Below are 22,626 nucleotides of genomic sequence, written 5' to 3' on the forward strand. Positions count from 1 at the left end.
CAGGTATCCAAAGAGTCTGGAATGTTTGGGTGGAACTTCCATCCCAAGCCCCTTCCCTGGGACTTGCCTCAGTCCAGACCCCACCCCTGAGAAAGCCAAACAATAACCCCTCCCCAGAGATACTCAAGACCACTCCCATAGGATATTTAAACAGCCCCCCCCCAAGAGAACAAAAACATGGTTTTCCAGTCTTTCTTCCCCAGGACCTCTGGGGGGGGGGGGGTGGTAAGCCATCCGGGAGCACTGCTATCCATTAAACCTGGGCTTTTCTAATTTGGCTCAGTTTGGTCTGATTCGGATTATTGCACCAGCAGAGGGGCTTATCTGGGTGCAGAAACTTTTCAGCTGGGTCCCAGGTTTGTTTGCAGTCTGGTGGATTGGTTGTTTCATGGTCGTGATGAATACTCAACAAAAGCCATGCAAGGGAGAGCTCACAGTTTGCGGATGTCATTCATTGTGGTAGGAAAGCCCGAACAAAGTGGGAACAGGAGGCGCAGGGTCATATTGCACACACAGCCAAGAAGCAGAGGGATAAATGCCGCCACTCAGCTGACTTTCAGTCAGGGATCCAGCTCCTGAGATACCCACATTCGGGTGGGTGTTTGTCCTGCTAATATTACATAAAAATACTTCTGAGAGACACACTAAGAGACATGTTTTCCAAATGATTTGAAATCCATTGCATTGACAATGAATATTAGCGATCATACTTGGTCAATTATTTTTAACTAGGCAGATGGGTAGAACTGATGTGGGATTCCCTCGGTATGCTGTGAATATGTTTTAGTGCCATTGGTAAATAAAGAAGCTGCTTTTGGCCAATGGCTTAATGGAGTAGAGCCAGGCAGAAAATTCGAACAGAGATGTAGAGAGAGAGTAGACAGAGTCAAAGAGATGCCATGTAGCCAGCGAAGGGGACAGACACCAGCCAAAACCTTACTGGTAAACCATGAGCCTCGTGGTAAAATATAAAATAGGAATGGGTTAATTTAAGATGTAAGAGTTGTTACTTAACAAAATGTCTGAGCTAATAGGCCAAGCAGTGTTTTAATTAATATAGTTTTTGTGTGATTATTTCGGGTATGGGTGGCCAGGAAATTAACAAGCAGCCTTGGTCTGCATGTGACATCTATGTCTAAGAGCATACTGCAGGCTTTACAGTCTTGTCCCACACTTGAATCTGGGTCTTCAATAGCAGCAACCAGGCCCTTCCTCTAGAAGGCTATCTTGGGAGTTCCCTGTGTAAGGTAATACCCTTGTGGCTTTTGCCTCTACCCATATCTTTGGGCAGTGGAACAGGGGAGGCAAAAACAGATTTTCCATTCTTCTGTCATCTCCAAAGAGAGGCTCATGATTTTTGTGAATGTGACCATAAAAAGAACACTAAGGTAAGACACAGCAGGTGGCCCTTGTCGCTCACTCAGCTGCCCATGCACACCCCTGCAAACACGGTGGAGAAGTACCCCAACTTGAGCCTCAAAGGTGAACTCTAAAGCAGGCTGCAAAGTGAGTCTGGGAAAAAAGGAAAATGGAGACTGGACTGGAGGGATCTTTTAAGGACAGAGGATAAGAGAAATTATACATTTGAACACTCAGAAAGCATGCTAACCCCAAGTCACTCAGAAATCATACTGCCTCTATCAATAATCTCGACCTTGAGTCAAAGCAATAAAGCATGACCCAAGCTTCCTTGGACCTCTTGTCTCCACCTAGATCTTGAGACTCTTTGCCTCAGTCACCCTGTCCCTCCTAGACATGGCTGGAAGCTCAGGAACCTTTGGGACTGGGGGACAGAGAGGGTTAGGAGACCCTCTGCTTTTCTAGCCCTAGGAGCTTTCTTGAGAGAAAGGACAGGGGTCTGATGTCACCAGAGCAAGGATGTGACTTTTAAAATCCCCAAACCACATCTACAAGGTAAAAGGATGCAACATGTCACTGTCAGACTCCTCCTGTTGTGGAACGCATGGCTTCTAGCGCTTTCCTTCCCCTTGCATCTGTTGCGCCTGGCCTGCAGTTCTCATATCCCGAGGCACTAGTGTGTAATCACTGAGGAGTGAGACCGGCTGGAGCATCACATCCAGCCATGTAGCTCCTCCAGAGATCCTGTGTGTGCTTGGGAACTGGCACAAGTCCACAGGCTTGGGGCCAGAACAAACTGTGGGTGTTGTTGGCTGTGGTCCTTGAACAATCCCCACAGTCAGCTGAGCATTCACACAGAGAAACAGGCTCAGTAGGACCCGCCTGTGCTACTCCACAGAGAGTGGCAGGTGTTCAGGGGAAAAGCGCCCAATCAGTGCTCTTCCAGGAAAGGCACCTGGTCAAGGTGCCTTCAAGAAAAACCCACAGCAGAAGGAAGAGGGATACCATTTATCAGAAGGTTTTATCCTAGGGAGTGTGTTAGCTACTCTTGCTCCTGTATTTGTGATAAAACACCAGGACCAAAGCCATTCAAAGAAAAGGGTTGGAGTTCACAGCTCCAGAGGGGCAAAAAAAGTCCATCATGGCAGCATGGTGTACAGAGCAGAAGGCTGAGACCTTGAGGCGCAAGCACAGAGCAGAGAGAGCTAACCAGAAAAGGCATGAGTCTTTAAATCCCCAATGTCCACCTCCAGTGACAAACTTCCTCCAATAAGACCACACCTCCTGAGCTTCTCCAAACAGCACCATCAGTAGGGGGACCTAATGTTCAAATACATGAGCTATGGGAGAATGTTCTCATTCAAACCACGACACAGGGGCTCTTCCTAGGGACATCACAGGGTCCATTTCACTATACTGTCACTCCCAAACTCCCTCCATCACCCCTGAAAAGACACCCAGGAGAGTGGGTGTTGGCCAATAAGGGTCCCTCCCATTGAGTAGATTCATCAACAGCAAATATCCTTTAAGGATCTGCATGGGAAGAATGGGAGAGGCAGAACCAGACAGGTTGGCAGACACACCCTTCTCTTTTAGTATTTTGGCCTTCATGAAGTCTATCTGAAGTCATGAGTGACTCCACTATCAGACACTAAACACGGCCACGATAGCGGCCCCTGGCGTTCCCTTTTCTCTCCAAGCTAGTCCTCTTCTCCCTCATTGGTCATGTCTTCCACTCATCTTGGCGACTGAGAGGCCAACCCCACTTTAACACAGAGCGTGTTGACTTCTCATGTGACACGCATACCATAATGCAGGCAGGCTTGCTTCTCCAGTGAGCATTTGTACCACCAGAATCCACCATGCCTTGCTCCCAGCAGACACGGAGTAGCCAGTGGTGAGCAGAATGATCTGGTAAAGGCAAGGCTGTGGGGAACCTGTGGGCCAGTTTGACTCTAAGGTCTCTACTTTGAGACGGCTGACGTTATAGCAGCTAGCCCTCATCACAGTTGTGAACAACCGGCCAGATTATTCATCTCACTAAGCACCTGGGTCAATGTGCCCAGGGTGGTCCTCTCACCATAGGCAACCATGGAGCCCTGGTCACCATTCCAGATCCATGCCACTGTTCCCCATAGCTTTCCAGGTGGTACCCAATGTTGGGGATAGGTCTCAGAAATCCATAGGACAACCCTTTTAAGACAAGATCATTTGAAGCAGAGATCCTGGTTTTGATTTTTGGAGTGTCCTCCTGTTATCTTAGCTTCATTTCCAGTGGCCGTGACAAAAGGCTCTGACAAAGTTAGCTTAAGGGACAAAGGGTTTCTTTTATCTTACAGCGTCAGGCTGGTGTCATGAGGGAAAGTCAAGGAGACGGGACTCTAGGGAGTTGGTTCTATCACATCTATAATCAGGGACAAAGAGTAAAAGGCTGTGTGCATGTCAGTCCTCAGCTGGCATTCTGCACGCACACAGCCCAGGACAACCCAGGGAAGAGGACCGCCCAGATTCAGGGTAAGCCTTCCTAGCTCAATTAATTCAGTTAAGAACATCTCTCAGCCAGGCAAAGCAGCACACACCTTTAAACCCAGCACTCTGAGGCAGAGGCAAAGTGAGTTTGAGGCCAACCTAGTCAACACAGGGGTTCCAGGCCAACCAGGGCTATATATTAAGACCTGTCTCAAGAGAAAAGATGAAAAGACGGAAGGAAACAGGGAGCAAGGGAGGGAAGAAAGGAAGGAAGGGGGACAGGAAGAATTCTGGCAAACGTGCCCTCAGGCCAACCCCATCAGGACAATTCCCCCTCTATGAGACTGTCTTTCCAGATGATTCCCGATTATATCAGCGGACAGTTAAAAGTGCCCACCACACCCTGCAGTCAATTTTGGTCCTGAAAGCCGAGTATATCTTAAAAAACACGTCCTGAGCAAAAAGGGCAAATTATATAGACTGTTAAAATGAATGTTTTATAGAATGTTAAAATACATGCCAGAATTATGGAGCATCAAATATAAGTGATAGTAAGGAAGTAGACATTAGACATTAGTTGAAAAATTACACACACACACACACACACACACACACACACACACACACACACGGGGGGGGGGGATTTAATCCCAGACCTAAACTGTGACACCTTACTGTTGGTCCCTAGCAAAGGGGAAGGAGAAGAGATTGTCAAGAATCCATGCAAGCTTGCTGGTGTCCAGCTTCCTTTCTCCATCTTATCCAGTTCAGGATTCCCTGCTCAGAGAGTGGTCCTGCCCACAATTAAGAGGGGGATCTTGCCTCAGTTAACTTAAGATAATGCCTCACAGACATTCTCAGAGGCTGCTCTGACTCTAGACAGTCTTCACAGGGTTGCCCAGAGACCTGCTTCCAATAGCTCAATTTACAGCTAACACTATTGGGCAGAGCTCAGGTCTGTGGAGAGGAAAACAATAAGTCTGAAAGGCAGCATCCAGTCACCAGGAAAAATGTCCTCAACCAGGCAGCAGAAACCATCCAGTGATGTCTCCGTGGTGGGCATGGGAGGACCTTCACGGCATCTCCTTTTCTTGTCCACTAAGCAAGCTCCTTTGTTTTGGCTTCCTAGATGTCTTAGCATTAGGCAGTGTCCCATACAGTGCATATGGAGTGCACTGGTCCCTAGAAATGGAACTAGAATTGGGCTAAATACAGTTAGTAGTCTAAATAGTTCCTAGAGTAGGACTAAATCCTGTCGGTCACAATTCATGTTCTGATGAATTCATAACTTCCTAAATTCCAGGTCCTAATTCTGTAAAGCTAAGGATCAGGAACTGAACCAGAACAAAGACCAAAGAACCCAAAGAGCTAGAATCAAAGACAAGGCCATTTCTCTTCCCCCTGCCATCCCAATTTGTTGACACTCCTTAGCCACATTACTAATATTTTTTCCATTAAAAATTCAAAGACCCAGATGTGGCTCAGTCACCAGAGTGCTTAGTTAGCACACAGGAAGCCCAGGTTCCATCCTCCGCATTGCGTGAACAGTGTGATGGTGTGCACCTGTAATCCCAGCACCCAGGCGAAGGAAGCAGGATGTTGTGCGCTATTATTTTAACTGTGTAACAATGTGCTACATTTGTTTATGTTGTGGGATATCACTTTAACTATGTAAAGACTGCTGCATTTGTTTAACGATCTAAAGATGTGTTGTTTGTTTAGGCTGCATTTGTTAACAATGTAAAGATGGGTTGCTTTGCCTGCCAAAGGCATCCGATTGGTCTAATAAAAAGCTGAACAGCCAATAAGGCAGTAGAGGGATAGGCTGGTCTGGCAGGCAGAGAGAGTAAGTAGGAGGAGGAATCTAGGCTCCAGAGGGCATCCCCCTCCTTTCTGTTCTTTCCTTGGAATCACCTGACACCAGGCTCTCCCAGTGTGGTTGTTCTCTGAGCTGCCAAGGGTTCTCAGGTGTCTGCATCTCACACCTGTGCCTTTTATCCCACAGCAGACCCCTTGCATTCCTGCATGCTTTGACTTCTCATTTGCATACTTCCCCAACTCCTAAGTCCTCTGAGGACTGCAGGGTCTTGCTCCTCTCCACACCCATGGTCCTGTGGTCCCCATTCCCTGCTTGCTCACTTTGTAAGGCTTGGCCACCCCACCTCCTCTGAACTGAACGGTCTTGCCATTGGCTCTCATCTGTGCTCAGGCTGCTCTCCCACATCTGCCCAGGGCTGAGCTCAGGCTCCACTCAGCCAGAGAGCTGGGACCATTCTTGCCTGTAGCTCTTCTGGCTGCTAAACCTTTTATGAACTTGACTTTCTTCAGGACGCTGCTCAGTCTCCAAAATACAGTACCTGTTCTGTCCCTTGGTGTCCCATGCCCCAGGTGGAGAGCAATGCGGGAGGCAAGGATTGTCTCTTGCTTCCTGTTAGGAACAATCCATATAGGGAAGGTGCTAAAATAGTATTTACAAGAGAAGGGGGCAGTGGGGCACACTCAGCTAAGCGGAGACCTTTGTGGTCATGTGCAAAAGGCTTGGTTTTCATGGACACATGCAAAGGAGAGCTAAGAGGGCAGGGGCGGTTCCAGATCACACACATGCTTTTGAAGTTTGCGCTGTGTAGCTGTCACTATGGCCTCTACACTGAAGCATTCCCTCCTGGCAATGGAATCATAGACTTTTAAAAGAACCACGTGATGCACTTCCTTGAAGCCTTAAGCAGTGGGACAGAGAAGACCCTCTGGCTGAGCTGCCTGCCAGTTAGGCAGGCTCAAGCGATGCCATTGTTTTGAGTGGTAAACTTATGCTGGAGAGGGTTTTTCATTGGTGTAGCTGTGCTTGAGTCGCCCTGGCTTCTGTTAAGTCACTTCAATAACTTATTGCTTCACCCAGCTAGACTCGGGCGGGATCAAGTCTCTGTTCAATCTCCAGTGCCCTCTCTGGAGTGAGTACACTTGAGTTCACATCCCTTATACGCAAAAGAGGGTCCCTTGTCCTCTACCTTAGAACAGAAAGAGATATCCATGCTGCATTTGGGGAACTTACTTTTAAGGTTCTGATAGCCTTGTTTTATGAAAAGATTAAATTAATTACAAGCATTTTTGTCAGTATTTGATTCAGCAATAAAGCCATCAGATGTATTTTGTTGTTGTTGGTGGTGGTGAGCGAGGATGACCTCCACTGTTGGGCTAAATTATTAATTTGATGGCTGTATTTGTCAAGAAGGTACCTGTTCCGACTTCAGAAAATAAGTCATTCAAAGTGCTTCAGAAATCTGGGTGAGAGCGGCCTATTCCCGGTCCCTTTGTATTATCACACCATCACAAAGTCCCTCCAAGCTGTGGGGAATTTTCCTGGGCACATTGCTCATGAGGTCCCAGCTCTTCAGGACAGAGAACACAGGGCAGGGACGGCAGTGTGTCCAAGGAGTTGGTTGTCATAACGGGCTCACTCATACCTGTTGCGTTGCAGGAGTCCGTGGCACCTTCTGTGGAGTCATTGCTCATCTGCCCCCGCGTGTCTGTGCGGTTCCGCAGTGCCAGGAGAGCGGGGCCTTTGCTCCCACCTTTAAATGTGAACGGGAGGCAGCCTGCTGGAAAGAACAAGGTGAGGCATTAATGCCAAGTATGGCTAAACCTGTCCTGCCTTGAGTAGGATCTCCCTGGGAATCTCGTGTCTTATAGGTTGGGATAGTGTGATGGGGGTTTCCAACACCTTCCACATCACTACACATCATGGGATTCAAGATGAACCCAAACACATATCTATAGAATGTGAGTGCACACACAAACCCAGCCCGAAACCATTGGCACAAATCGTTAGACCAGAAAGACCTTTTGGGGAAAGTATCTGGCTTGATCCCTTCAGATGGCCTCTGCAAAATTAGCTACTGAAGGGATTTTGCAAGGGGTACCTCACTGGGGACATTTTTCCTTGAAAGCTGTAGTTCAGTTGTTTCATCCTGAGCCTCCCCTGGGATGCAGTCTGCAGGTCTGTGATGCAGCCTGGAGGTCTGGGATGCAGCCTACAGGGGGTGGGAAGAGGGGAGCTGTGCCTCTCAGTCAGGTGGGTTGATAAGATGAAGGGGAGAAAGGTAGGAGAGGGGAGCTTGCGTTACACTGTGATGAGCTGATCTATGAATGATAGCCCAGGTATAGACCATGCTCTCATCAAACCAGCAGATCTCAAATACATGGTGCCAGGTGTCACACATCTGTAATTGACCATGAGACTCTGCAGCACTGCAGAGAGACACACAGTTCAAAGTCATGGGTTTTTAGCAACCTCGTCTCCCCAACCCACAGAGAACTTTAGAAATGTTTAACATTTGAAAGAAACACCCAAATCTTGTCCTCTCTCTGTGCTCACCATGTCTAACTCAGACAGTACAGAGGATCCCCTAGGGCTTGCCATGGGAGTCCACTCCCACTGAAGGGGTCTGTTAGTCTGGGAACCACAGTGTAGCAGGCCAGTAGAGCTGTCTGTGTTACTGGGAAAAGGCACAGATGAAGGGCAACAGCAAAGAGGTATGGGATAGAAATGGCTGATGGCAGAGAAGATGGCTGGAGAAAACTCAAAAGCTTGAAGAAAGTTGAATCTGATCCCCACTTGGGGCAGAAGGACTGGCCCCAGGTGGTGTGCTAGGGAATGACCAAATGGTGGCCATGGGCCTCTGGAATCTCTGAATACAGAATGACAGGAGAAAACTGAAAAGCCACATGACAACTAGTGAGACATACTCTATGTCCTGTCTAAAGCCCTGGTGGATAATATCTGGGATTGAAGTATGTTCCATAGCATCAAAAGATATGGTAAGAGTGTTTGAAATACAGTTGGCATGTCAACTGCCCGTCAGAGAGAGTACATGGATAAACATGACTGTACACTGCACCCAGGACAGTCATTGACATGAGGTCTTGAGTAGTTTGCAGTAACTACCCAACCAGCACTGGAGTGTGGTAGCTTTCTCCCTAACCAGCACTGATGACTCTGACTCTCTGGACCAATCACAACACACATGTGCCTCAACCATGAAACTAGTCTATGGGCCGGACAGTTCTGGTTTCCTAGTGCATGCCACCCCGATCTGCTTGGAATCTACAGAACGGGGTGCCATGAATTTCCCATCTTCCCTGTGTGTGGAAGAGCAAAAATCACAGGTTCACCATTTTTGTACCTCCAGGCTTCCAGCCTGTGTATCTGGTCTGTGAATGCATTTCAAAGTCCACAGCACCTTATGAATGCATGGATCTAAAAGACCAAAGCCAAAGCTTTGTTCTGAAATAAGAGGAGTAAGTCAAGGTCAAAAATCAGTCGTGAAAGATTTGGATAACCCAAACTGACAACTGCTTGAGTCATGTAGCACGATTCAAGGTGCTCAGGGGAGCCAGGAGATAACTCTGAGGACCCCACACTGTTGCCCGGGTACACGGGGAGTCTTCTTAGGGTAATAGTACAGAGTGTGGCTTGGGACTATGCTGTTCTATCATCAGAGAGGAAGAAACAGCATCTCAATTGTAGAAGGTATAACCATGGATTCATTCCTCAATGGTACAGGAATTTCCCTGTGACCGACTAGGCTGGAGGTGGCCATGCATATTCTACAGATGTGTGGCAGCTTCTTGTGACTCAGTCCCAAACCAGGGACACACATGCACACAGACTCATACACACACACACACACACACACACACACACACACACACACAAACACGGGTGTGAACACAGAGACTGAGACCATGGAGCTCAAACATTTAGGGCATCAACCCATCCCCCTGCTCACAGCCTGGTGAGTAGAATGGATAGAGGTGGACCTTTCTCCTTGGTTTACAAGAGTAGACACTGTGTAAACCAGAGCTCTGGGGTTGACAGCAGGAAGCAGTGCCTTTGGCGAGAGCCCAGGACCGTATTGCTGATGTTTGGGGTAGCGTAGTGGCTCTGCTGCAAATGGTACCATGGGAACTCTGTTGGACTGTGACCATAGGTAAACAGGCCAGAAGGGACAAATGGGACAAGGCACCCTTTGGGGGCCAAGGGGTGCTGTGGGACAATGGCTTGACCCTGTAAAGATTTGTTTCTTGCACTCGTTTAATAAAATGCTGACTGGCCAGTAGCCAGGCAGGAAGTATAGGCAGGTAACAAGGCAGGAAGTAGAGGTGGGGCAATGAGAACAGGAGAATTCTGGGAAGAGGAAAGATTCAGTCTGTAGTTGTCACCCAGACGTAGAGGACACAGATGAAAATGCCTAGCTGATGAAAGGTATCAAGCCACGTGACTAACACAGACAAGAATTATGGGTTAATATGTAAGAATTAATTAATAAGAAGCCTGAGCTAATAGGCCATCTAATTTATGATTAATATAGACCTCTGTGTGTTTCTTTGGGACTGAACGGCTGCGGGACCAGGCAGGACAGAAACCTCTTAGTCAACAAAGGGGGATGGAAGCTAGTGAGGTTCCTGAGAACTCTATGTGCACACAGGGCTGTACCCTCATTTATACTCAATAGCCTACGGGGCCTACAGATTGACGGGTACAGATGTAGCTGCAACAAGCCACTGTGTTTTTCTACAAATAAAAATCAGAATTTCAACATCTTTCATAGTAAAATGAAAACATCCATCCATTGATGAAACACTGCCCAGGTGCCCAGAATCCAGCCAAGGGGAGTTGTGTGTGTGTGTGTGTGTGTGTGTGTGTGTGTGTGTGTGCACGCGTGTGTGTGTGTGTGTGTGTGTGTGTGTGGTCGATTAAATACCATCTACATTTGAGCCAAGGCTGGGTTTAGACATTTCCCCTTGAAATGCCTGTTCAGCAAATTCCAGGATTGCCAAGTTTGGAAGAAGACAGCATTCCTCCAGAGCAGACAGAACCTGTTGACAAATGATTCTAAGCGAAGGAAGGGAAGAGGTAAGGAGAGGTGGAAAGAGGTGTGCACACATGGACACATATGTACGCACACACAGGGGCACACCCACCCACATGCATCCACACACGTGTGCACACATACACCCTCTTGGTGTGCCAGTCTCTTCCACAGCAGGGAGGATTTTCTTCCTGGGCACTTCCATAAAGAATGTGGCCCCACCCTCGCCTTCTGGCAGAGTCTCCTCCAGGTGGAACTACACAAGAGATTTCTTTGAGTGGCTCCCTGCCCTAATTCTGTCTGCCAAGAGTCGTCTCTCTTCTCTTCTTCCCTCCACCATGATGGGAGTTCAAGTTTACAGTTCAAGGCCCTGGAAGCCCCTCTGAGTCTGCCATCATGACAATAATCAGGAACAATTGTGTTCTCAAAGAAGGACCTCCACCAGGTCCAGAGCCCCCAAGTGAGCTCTGATACCGACCTATGCAGTCTATACAGTGTCTGGGCTGAAGTCTGGGCTCCAGCTAAGACTGCAGCAGATGAACTCAGAAAAGACTAATGCCCTCTGAACCATTCACCAAGTGAAGAGTGGGAGTCCTTCCTGACACCCAGGAATGACACAGCCATGGTAGAACAGAATCCTTGGGAGATGAGCCAGTTTGAAACAGACTCCGGATACATGGCACTGAGTTCAGCCCACAGGAGCATGGACTGGAAGATTTGTCCTTTGCACTTCCGCTAAAGAGGAGATGAAAGTGGATGCCTTCAAGTCAAAGAGGAAGGGGGATTCCGGTGTTGTTTGACATGTCTGATGGACTAAAATAGCTCTGGGCCAAAATATTTTTAATGACTATTCTTGATTTATTATTATTGTTGTTGTTGTTGTTGTCTTCTGAGTGACTGAGTTATTCTCCTTTATACTCACTCTTTCAAGATCCCCCAGCCCCTGCTGTAACAGTCAGCACTTCCCTTTGAAGGAAGAGTTCCATCCCATTTTCTGGACAGACCCTGTTTTGTTGGTTGATTCAGCCACTGATGGGAATGGGGCACTATGGTCTTTCTGCCCTTGGCTATTGTGAAAGATCTGTTTTTACTTTATGTGTATAAGTGCTTTGCCTGCATGTATGTATGTATCATGTGTGTGTGGTGGCTGTGGAAGCCAGAACAGGGTATCTGGTATCCTGAAACTGGAGTTACAAGTGACTATGAGCTACTATTGGGTTCTGGGAACCGAACCTGGGTCTTACAAAAGCAGCAAGTTCTCCTAACTGATGAGTCATCTCTCCAACCTGCCACAAAACTCCATAAAGTGAAGACAACCAAAACAGACACCTAGAGCCCTGAGTTCAATTCCCAGCAACCACATGGTAACTCACAGCCATCTGGATCTGATGCCCTCTCCTGGCCTGCAGGTATGCAGAGTACTCTTACATAAAATATAAATAAATAAAGATTTTAAGAAAGACACCTGTGTGTGCATTTATTTGCACACATGTTACCTTCCTTCACCAAGCACAATGACCTCAGACTAAACACTCTACTTTTTGTAAGGCAAAATAACCAAAAGGTCTGTTGATTTTCTAAATCTTTTATGTATTTTTTCAGGATTTTATAAATCTTTTATGAATTTTGCACCCAGAAACTTCATTTGAGCTGTTCTGTTTAAGTAATGAAATTTCCATCCATTAAAAATCAATATGAATGTGACACAGAGTATCCTGGGCTTCAGGGAGGGTCTGTGTCTCTGGCCTCTCTTCTGCAGCCCAGCTACACAGCTACTTATTCAAGTGGCCACGGGGACCTTGGAGGACTGAGGAGGAGAGAAAAGCGGTAGAACTTGGACCTAGAGTAACACACATAAAGTGATGATGCCGGTGAGGGGTTGCATCTCCTTCTGGGGCTGGACAGCCTGGGAGAGCCTTCCTCCCTAGGTGGGGTGCACAGCCTGGGATAGCCTTCCTCCCTAGGTGGGGTGTACAGGTTGGGAGAGCCTTCCTCCCTAGGTGGGGTGCACAGCCTGGGAGAGCCTTCCTCCCTAGGTGGGGTGTACAGGCTAAGAGAGCCTTCCTCCCTAGGTGCGGTGTACAGGCTTGGAGAGCCTTCCTCCCTAGGTGCAGGCAGATCCGCATTTCCTTTGTGTACTGAGGCACACTCTGCAAAAAGCAGTGAGTTGTCTGCTCCTCTTGAAGGCTCATAAGCCTATGCCCAGGGAAGGGCTTGATGGGACTGGCTCACACGGGGAAGTAGTAACCGCAGGAATTCCCACTGTGTCCTTAGCCTCCAGGGTGGCTGGACATGAGTGGCTGGGCACGTCAGTCAAACTAAGGAATACACATCCCATGATCCTATCCTAGGAAGAAGGAACATGGCAGACATGGCTTGTCCTCCCACCACCAGCTCCTCAGGTGTCATCGATTCACTCTGCCTGCTGCGTTGCACCAGAGTTTGGGGGCAAGACAATTCAAATGACACCTCCTGTATAGACAAGAATCCCCCACAGACTAATGACAGGAAGACCAGGGGTTTAGAAAAAAAAAAACACAGCCAGGGACTAGGCAATCCCCCTTGCCCATCCCTGAAAAGTACCCAGGGTCCAAGAAGGGATCACTAAAAGAAAGCCAAACCCAAATGGCACAGAACCCCAGAGAGGGCTCAAGGAGTGAATGACTTAGTGGTCAGTCCCTAAGGCTGACACCACTGTGGCCCAGCAAGACCACAAGATCAGAGGGGTTGTCCGGGAAAGCAGAGGCGGTCTTAGAGCATGAATGAATCCCAAGCCATCGTGTCCTTTCACATGGTTCACTGCAAGAAGAAAGCCTAGTATGTTTATCTACGAAATGTGACCGGAATAACCCATGTTTCCAAAGCAAAGCCAGCACTTCTATTTAGGATTGCTGCTTTTCATCCAACATCCAACACCCAACACTGCTCTGTAAGCTTGCAGGGTTGAAGTGAGGAGTGGGGGAAAGAGAGTTGAACATTTTCTCCAGGCTTCAAAGACCACTGAGCCTTGGTAATTTTGGTGGACTACTAGGGCCAAAGGCCTCACAGTCTAAGAAAGTGTTCCCCAATTCCAGTTCTCACACCCGCATCCTGTCATATCAGCTGTGTAGTGACATGAGCAACATTCAGAGTTGGAGGTGTCTCTTAAGATGTTCTCCTTCATGAAGTAAAAGGTGTCCCCCTGCAGGACCTCTGAAAGCCGGGCAGGAACAGCTTCTGGTTCCTCCAGAGTGAGCGCTGCAGGCTCCTGTCTGTGGCTCCCCTCTGGCATGAGCTTGTCCCTAACTCTCTACCTTACTGCCCATCGCACGTACCCCTGATGCCCCGCACTGGCCCAACTCAAGGACTTGCCTGGCTGTCCCCAGATGCTCACCAACAAGAATCCCATTCTGAAAAATATGATGGTTTAAACAGAAAGACTCTCAGAGTCCAAACTGCCAAGCTATCATGATGCAAAAAGTGCCCTGACGGTGAGACTCTCCAAAAGGGGAGGGGGGACTTAATGCAACATTTTGCTCAAAAATGCATTTAAAGTCATATGTAAGTAGGCCAGATACATGAAATATGGGATAGCCCTGGTGCAGAATCAGAGCAGGCACCCTCAGCCTTGGGGAAGAGCTCCCCACATAAAATGTAAACCCCAGGGCAGATCTGGGGTGGAGGCTGCCTCCTGAATGTTTTCAGTGTGAGAGCCTGCTTTATCCACTAGTTCGTGTCGTGTAAGTTATCATCAGGGAAAAGAAGGAGACCTGTCGTTTGAAATGAAAGTGATTAAAGGATAAATTGGAGGAATCATCATTAAATATTTCTGCTAAAACTGAGTTTTTTCAGTAAAGTTGAGTAAAACTTTTTCAGATGAAAAAAATCTCCCAATTTATACCATTTTTGCCTTCTGTTTTACATACATGAAGAAACAAAAAATATTTATGTTAATTACTTGAAGCAACCTTTTTAGAGAGAGTTGGAAATCAATTTTTAAAACTTCTCCCAAGCTGGGAGGTGGTGGCGCACACCTTTAATCCCAGCACTCGGGAGGCAGAGGCAGGCGGATCTCTGTGAGTTCGTGACCAGCCTGGTCTACAAGAGCTAGTTCCAGGACAGGCTCCAAAACCACAGAGAAACCCTGTCTCAAAAAACAAAAACAACAACAAAAAAGACAATAAAGAATAAAACTTCTCCCAAAAGACAAGATATAAAGGGCACAATAAGCATGCTCTACCCTCTGTTACCACAGGGAGGCAACAGTCCTAAATACACACAGTTTAATCACTGGGTGGGTGGCCATGGGGGTCAGCATTGTACCTGTACAAGCTGTGGTCCTAAACCTTTTTTATTTTCTAGAGACTTATTATTTAATCTTCTGTGTATGGCTGCTTTGCCTGCAAATATGTATGTGCACCATGTGCATGCCTGGCACCCACAGGGGTCATAAGTCAGATCCTAAATCCTGGAACCAGAGCTACAGATAATTGTAAGCCACCATGCAGGTGCTGGTGACTGAACCCAGGTCCTCAGTAAGAGCAACAAGTGCTCGTAACCACTGAGCCATCTCCCTAGCCCATCATAGATTTTTTTTTCTTGAATATTTTTAAGCCATCTCCTTGGTGAAGCCTGACATGACCAATGACGAAGCATGGAAAGACTTTGAATATATTTGCTATCATACAACCACAGCAACTGTAGGTCTGCAGGAGGAAAAGACAGTGACTGACTTGTTTAAAAGGAATGGAACCAATGTCAGGCTCCCAGATATCACAACACACTGGGAGATAACAGAACCGTTTACATCAGCCTGGGAAGAAGCTACACAGCCAAGCTGTCTTCCAAACGCAACTGAAAGGTCTGACCATGCGTGCAGGTAAGAACTGCACACCTGCACATTGTTCCTGAAGAAAGTTATTAGACACTACCCTAGGTTAGAGATGATGGCAGGGATAACAGCCTCAAGCCCAGCACCGGGCATCAGAATCAGGTGGGAATAATGAGCCCCAGTGGACGAGGAGCCGGCATCGCAATCCTTGTTTTTGTGAAAAGTTAGTCTTACTCTCTGCAGCTCAGTTCAAAAGTAGTATTTTCTCTGACATCATGTCTCACTCCCAGTTCCCACATTTATATATATATATATATATATATATATATATATATATATATGATTATACATTCAGAATAAATGATACTATAATAAATATATATATTGTGTCATTTGGTCCTAGAACATTTTTCTGTCTCATCTCCACCTACACCACAAATCCACAAATGCTGCTGAAAGAGATGGCAATACCACAGAGGCAAGCCACAGGACATGCCACGCCCCAGAGTTGCTGACCTGCCACCCTCGTCATTCTGGGGACAGAGCAGAGGGCGTGAGACGTCAATGAGGAAGGATGCGAGGCAAGGCCACGGTGTGCCACTGAGATGAGGAACAGGACAGGAAGGGGCAGGCCTGGGGCAGCCTCTGTGAGGAGTGCATGTCTGTATGCAAACTGAAGTAGGACATGGTTTTAGTACGGTGTCCCTCAGAAGAGCCATGTGCCGGAAGCTTGGTACCCAGTTGGTAGTTCATCTGAGAACTGAGTAGCTTATGAAGGAGCTAACCTCATAACAAATTAATCCAGTTTATGGACTGGCCAGAGAAACATGGGGGATGCTTTGAAAGGATATTCCTCACCTGTGGTCCTTTCCCTCTACACCCCACCCCACCTCTCTGCTTCTTGGCTGCATAAGTGAGTGGCTCTGGCTTTGCCATGGGCCTCCCCACCAGTCAGGAACAACTTAGTCAAGGGATTGACACCTCTTTCACTTTTATTGGCTGGTGAATAAAGCTGTTTCAGCCAAAGGACAGGTAAAATACAATTAGGTGGGAAGTCCAAACAAAGATATACAGAAAGAAGATCAAAGCCAGGGAAGCTAGATGTGAGGTTACCAAGCCACGGGTCACATGGTAAAATATAAACTATTAGAAATGGGTTAATTTATAGTAAGAGCTAGTCAGTAATAGGCCTAAGCCATTGGCCAGACAATTGTAACTGATAATAACCTCCGAATGGCCATTTGGGAACAGGTGAGCAGAGAAAAACCAGTCCAGGGGGACCAGCAGGACAGAGAATACTTCTAGCTATGTGGCCCCATCCTTCTCTGTGAAATATAAAATTAGTTCTTATGATTTGTCTGTGGCAGGCAACACTAGTGATTCTTTGTTAAGTAATTACACACCATGATCCCTGCGATGGTACAGAACGCAAAGTAAGAGACTTCACAGGGGATGAACCAACTGGTTCCATTTCCTGTCTTGTTTTGACTGTCAGGAGGGTTGGGGGAAGCTAGTCTGCTTGTCAGAAACCAATGATCTGGCCCTCGGTCCTGACAAGAGCTTCCCATCCCTTGTCTTACTTCACACTAAGGAGTTTCTGTGGTTTAGGCTGATTTCACATAGCAACCAGCAATCTTCCATTCAATTGCAGACTCCCTTAAGGTGTAAGGCAATGGTACCCTCGGTGGTCACGCAGGCCCTGAAGCAGGTGTCTGGCTCTGAAGAGCAGCAGAGCTCACCTTCAAAATTATCAGTGTCACGTGGACATGCCCTTCCCCACCCTAGAAGTCTAAGCATTGAGAAAGGGCATGGTCTGGTCCAGGTGAACCGTGTCATGAGCCAGCCAAGAAGAACTGGCCCTTATGCCGAGCCCAGCTAGTGACATCATCTCATGACTTCGGGTCCCTTTGTTGTACTAGAGATGGGTCCCAGAACCTTGTTGGTGCTAAGCAGAGTCACCACTGAGTTGTAGCCCTTGCCCGATAGCCCTGCCTCGATTCAGGGTCTGACGGTAACACTGTGTAGTGCTCACACTTGATGAAGTTCTAATCTTGAACCTCAGCAGGCTTCTAGAGAAGGCAAACTGGATGGGTTTGGGCAAGCAGATACTTCTCTGCCTGGTGGGACCCAGCCTAGAATTTAAGTTTCCCCACAAGAGAGTCCGCCTGCCCAGCAGCCCTGGCTCACTCATAAGATCTTCCTGACCTGGGCTTCATGCCGGTTGGCGAATCTGTTTCCTGTGTGCAGCTGGCCTCTCCTGCCTCCATCGCTGCCCCATCACAAGAGCTGGTGGCTGCCTCACTTCTGGGCCCTGACACACAATGACTGCTCACTGGGATGCTGGTTGTCCACCACAGAACCTATGTTAGTTCAGAAATGGTGCAATACTGCATTCCTGACTATTTTAATCAGTTCCCTGGGATTCCTGAGACTCAAGCATCCTTTCCGCTAAGAGGATCCAAGGGAGTTCTGTAGTTACTCTCTGGAGAGTTCCAGAAGCATCTCCACTAGGACCTGAGATATAGAGCATAAACGAGAAAGAACCCACCAGGTGAGTTCTCTTCCTGGTAGAATATCTGGGATAGCTCTTTGCTTCCACTCTACACTGTTCTGGACCAGGAAGTTCCTTCACCTGGTGACATGGGCTAAGCCTTCTGGGTTCAGGCATCTCAGCTGACTGTTTTTCTCTGTCCACAAGGTCGACTCCAACTCTCCAACGATCTCCCGCAGTATGCAGAGGTTTTGTGAGGATAAATGGCACTGTCTCTAAAGTGCTTAGAGTTCTCACAGAAGAAGAATAGAGCATCGACACGTTATTATTCTCGCGCAGAGTGGGTGGAATTGCAAAGAGAAATCATGACAGAGATGTAAGGAAACTTAAAAGTCTGACGCTTTAAAAGGCTGGGATTATTAAAACCCCTAGATGTTTGACAGGAGAAAATTAAACTCTTCTCCTGTCTCAGAGATATAATGCCACCTTTCCACTACTTACTGCATCCCACAGCCTTTTCTTCCTACACCAAGCTTTTTGTGTAGTTAGGTGAGCTCCATAGATGAAAAATTACTGTATAGATATGATCCTAAAGTCATAGCTGGGTCCCCAAAGGACAGGCATGGCAGACAGTTACCATCAGCATCTGCAGTTATGGTTGGGTTGTGTAGGACCTAGCACATCCTGAATGTGCCCAGGCAGACCTAAAATCTGCCCATGGATATGGCTGGAGGCTCTGCATCTGTATGGACGTGGGGAGACAAAACCAAGTTGTCCACAGAAAGCTGGGAGTCTGAAAGCCACAGGCGTGTGGAAATGTAAACCGGAAAGATCCACTATCAGAAAAGGGAGAATGACTAAGGCAGGCCTCTGGTTTCTGGAGGGGAAGCACTGTCTTGGGCAATACACGCACAATACCAGTAACCCAGCATGGGTCTGGAATCTACGCTTTTCTGTGTCTGCCTGGTGCTGGAACCATACCCTGGGAAGTTAAGAAGTTCAAGGAGAAGGTGTCCCAGAGGCTGCCTGAGAGAAACAAGCAGTTTCATCTGGGGCGACATTGCAGGGTTGAGCACACACTCCTCACAGGAAGCGATGCCTGAGCAAACAGTGACAAAGCCAACCTGGAGAGGAGAGCAGACTGGAGTTCGTACGCACAGAGAGAATAAGATTAGTCTGCCCCAAATCCAGAGCCAGCTGAAACAAAGGACAGAACATTAAAAAAAAGAAAGAAAGCCGGGCAGTGGTGGCGCACGCCTTTAATCCCAGCACTCGGGAGGCAGAGGCAGGCGGATCTCTGTGAGTTCGAGACCAGCCTGGTCTACAAGAGCTAGTTCCAGGACAGGCTCCAAAACCACAGAGAAACCCTGTCTCGAAAAAACCAAAAATAAATAAAAATAAAAATAAAAAAAGAAAGAAAGAAAGAAAGAAAGAAAAGACATGCGGGCTTGATGAAGAATCTAGCATCGGTCTTTAGAAATGAAACCAAATACAGTTACTGAGTTTTTTTAAAAGTCCAGCACCTAAGAGGAAATTTTAAGAGATCATTGGGAAACTGGGAGGAAGAATGGAGAATTTTCCAGAAGACAGCCCTTGAGAGAGAGATAAAACGTGAAGGAAGCATGCGATCCATGACACAGAGGGTGACAGCTGAGAATATCCAGAGGAGAAAGCAGAGGCCGTAGCAGTGGTTGATTCGAAGACCAAATGAGAGAGACGTTCCAAGGTTGATGAAACATGAAAGAATGTCGGAAACACGAGGTGTGCAATCAGCACGAGGGATCTCTCTTGGATTACATACCAGTCAGGGCCTCCAGAGAAACAGCCACTAAGAGATTAGATGGCCAAATGGACAGATATACAGACATATAAAGAGCTGTATTGCAAGGAATTAATTTATATAATTAGAGAGGATTGCAAGAACCTAGAAATCTAGCCAGTTTTGAATCTGCATCTTGGAATCTCTTGCCCACTTCTGCTGCTAGCAGACAGGAAAGCACTCTAGCCTGAAGAAGCAAGTTTCACTTCTGTTCAGACAGATAGATAAATTCTGCCTGTAGCATGAAGGGATCCCTCTACTTATATGTTAATCCATGTTCAAACCATCATCACAGAAACATCCAGAGCAATACTGGAACAACTACCTGGCCACCCAGTGACCCAGCTGAGATGAGACAGAAAATTAGCCGTCTCAGATTCTCATTAATGGAATTCCTAAGTAAAAAACAACAAAGGGGAAGGTTTAGAATGACCACACACACACACACACACACACACAAATGCACGCACGCATGCACGCACACACAAAATAGTAGGCATATAGAAGAATGAAATTTGGACATGAAAATGTTTCTTTTTTTCATAGCTCTGAAAACATTTGAATAATACCTTCAAATTTCTGAGGTTAAAAAACAGTGTTAAGGACCATTTTCTTTACTCCACTACTCAAGAGGAAGAATGAAGTCCAACTCATAGAGTTCCCGAAGCGTCCATCATGGCCACAGAGCATCGCATGGCTCAGTCACATGCTGACCACACCTAGATGTGGTGCCAAAGGTAATACAGCAAACTAGGAGCAGACCTGAAGACCAGGCAAGGAGCACCATCAGCAAGTCACCAAGGGCAGCCTCCGGTACTTGTCCTCTCGTGGAGACCATGACCTTCTACCCACACACCATGGACAGAAACAAAGACAGAAGGGGAGGGCAGCTGGGCACCAGCAGTCACTTTCTCTCCTCACCTTCCTGGCTGTAGTGGGCTGATCTCTCTGAAACCAAAATACATCTTACCTCCTAGATCCTAGTGACAAGAGAAACAATGAATGCAGTTAGCTTGACTGGTAATCATATCATATAGACACATCAAAATGTGTGCTGTGTGCCTTAAATACACACACATGCCTGAAAAGAACTTCCCTGGGAAATTAATTTTAAAGTTGTCCATCCTTATTATTATCAGAGATACTGTGTTTATGATTATTGCTGACTGGCTAAAACAAGATGAGATGCTATTTAATATTTATAAACCTGGCAATGTAAGAAATGGCTGGTGGAAATTAAATTAGTGCAATTATTTTAAAGACTGATTTGGTCTGTAAAGCCTATGAATATAAGAGGTTGCCATTACCCAACAAGTCTAAATTTCTTAAGATGTCACTTCATGGTATTTAAAAGCATGTACAACAGTATCACATGTACATACCCATACAAACTTGAGTCTTGGATCTCTAACTAGGGTCAGCCAAGGGAAGATGAAGAAAGTACAGGCACACGTATAGAAAAGCTGGATTGGGTAATGTCTGTTACCCCAACAATGTTGAACCGCAGACTGTGATTAGGGACAGCACAGAGGAGCAGCTAGCTAGTCCCCAGGTCTCTGTAGGGAGCAGCCTCCGGCTATAAACATCCATGAGGATAAGGATGTAGCTGCTAGTCTTTGCGCACACTGTCACTTAGTCACAGATGCTGGGGCTCCTACAAAGGGTTTTGTCAACCTTCCTGATCCTGACCTGGATGGGTGATGGCTCTGCCGATTCCTCATGGTCCGAGGGCTGGAGTCCTCAACGTGGCCGTGCCCATGTCAACAATACACATTCGCTCACTCAGGGTTTCTCCCTTTGCTACAGATAGGAGTGGAACAAGGGTGTTACCAGAGAAATCCCACACCAAAGCCTCAACCCTACACAAAGAACGATAGGTCACTGAAGAAAACGGAAGCAGAAGAAGTCATCGAAGAGTCTGGGGATGGTCTCCCAGAGTAGAAGTGCCTCAAACAAGAGCCCACCCTAAAATTCTAGCTGTCACTAACTGTTTCTTCAAACAAGTTGATGAAAAATTGGAATGAAGAATGTACCTACATGCAAGGACTCCCACAAATCACCTGTCACCAGCAGAGCAGTCATTCTTAGGTGAGGACCCTACATCCCTGTCTGCATCCTTATCTCCATCCCTGCCCATTGCTCTCATCCTGGTACCCAAAAGAAGTTCCCATTATTGAAATATAGGTTTATTTTTTAAACACGATAGTGTCATGAGACTCAGCTCCAAAGATGAGATTCTTGACTCTGAATCCCAAACATGTTCAGTTCCTATTTGACTCAAGCCTCTTCTGAGGTCCTCTAATCTTTTGGAAGAGAAATCAAGTTTCGCTAGTAAATTATTTTACTGGTGGCTGTTTTTCTAGGAAAAGTTGGCCCAAAGCATCCAGCACACTGCTTTCTGTTTATCTGGTCCATTCTAAGTTGGCCTCTGTCATCTCATCATTGAATACATATATATTGTATGCATATTAGGTGTGTATGCCTATTATATGCAACAACTATCATGGACACTAGAGAGAATGTCTTGTTGCAGTGAAATTATTGCATAAATGTCCCCTGATGTCATCGTTTAAAACCTTTTCATTTTGAAGTGATTTTAGAGCTACAGAGCAGCAGTGAAGCCCAAGTGTGGCACTCTTATATGCCCTCACGGTCCTTGCACTTCTAACCTCTTGCATAACCAGGGAACACTTATAAAGATCAAGAAACTAACATTCGTGCAGCGTGGGTAACGGTGGCACACGCTTTATTTGTACATGGCCCTTCGGAAGTCGCGCTTGCGGGGAGTGTGTCCTGTGCTTGCCCCCGA

At 46.9% G+C, this 22,626-nt stretch overlaps 1 protein-coding gene across 7 annotated transcripts in view; it reads right to left on the minus strand.

Annotated features, from left to right (window-relative positions):
* The window catches only part of Pde10a (phosphodiesterase 10A), a 449,138-nt gene that overhangs the window by 226,581 nt on the left and 199,931 nt on the right, over positions 1-22,626 (minus strand). For 5 of the 7 annotated variants that reach the window (XM_041680085.1, XM_041680082.1, XM_041680080.1 and 2 more), the window contains exon 2: positions 7,290-7,424. In XM_041680085.1, coding sequence (XP_041536019.1) covers positions 7,290-7,331 — 42 coding nt within the window. In that variant the 5' untranslated portion in view covers positions 7,332-7,424. The remainder of the gene's footprint in view (positions 1-7,289; positions 7,425-22,626) is intronic. The other 2 variants (XM_041680083.1, XM_041680081.1) reach the window with 1 other exon arrangement.

The sequence above is a fragment of the Microtus oregoni genome, unplaced genomic scaffold, assembly GCF_018167655.1.
Source record: "Microtus oregoni isolate MIOR12 unplaced genomic scaffold, Mior012 000033F_ref0000390, whole genome shotgun sequence".
NCBI lineage: Eukaryota > Metazoa > Chordata > Mammalia > Rodentia > Cricetidae > Microtus > Microtus oregoni.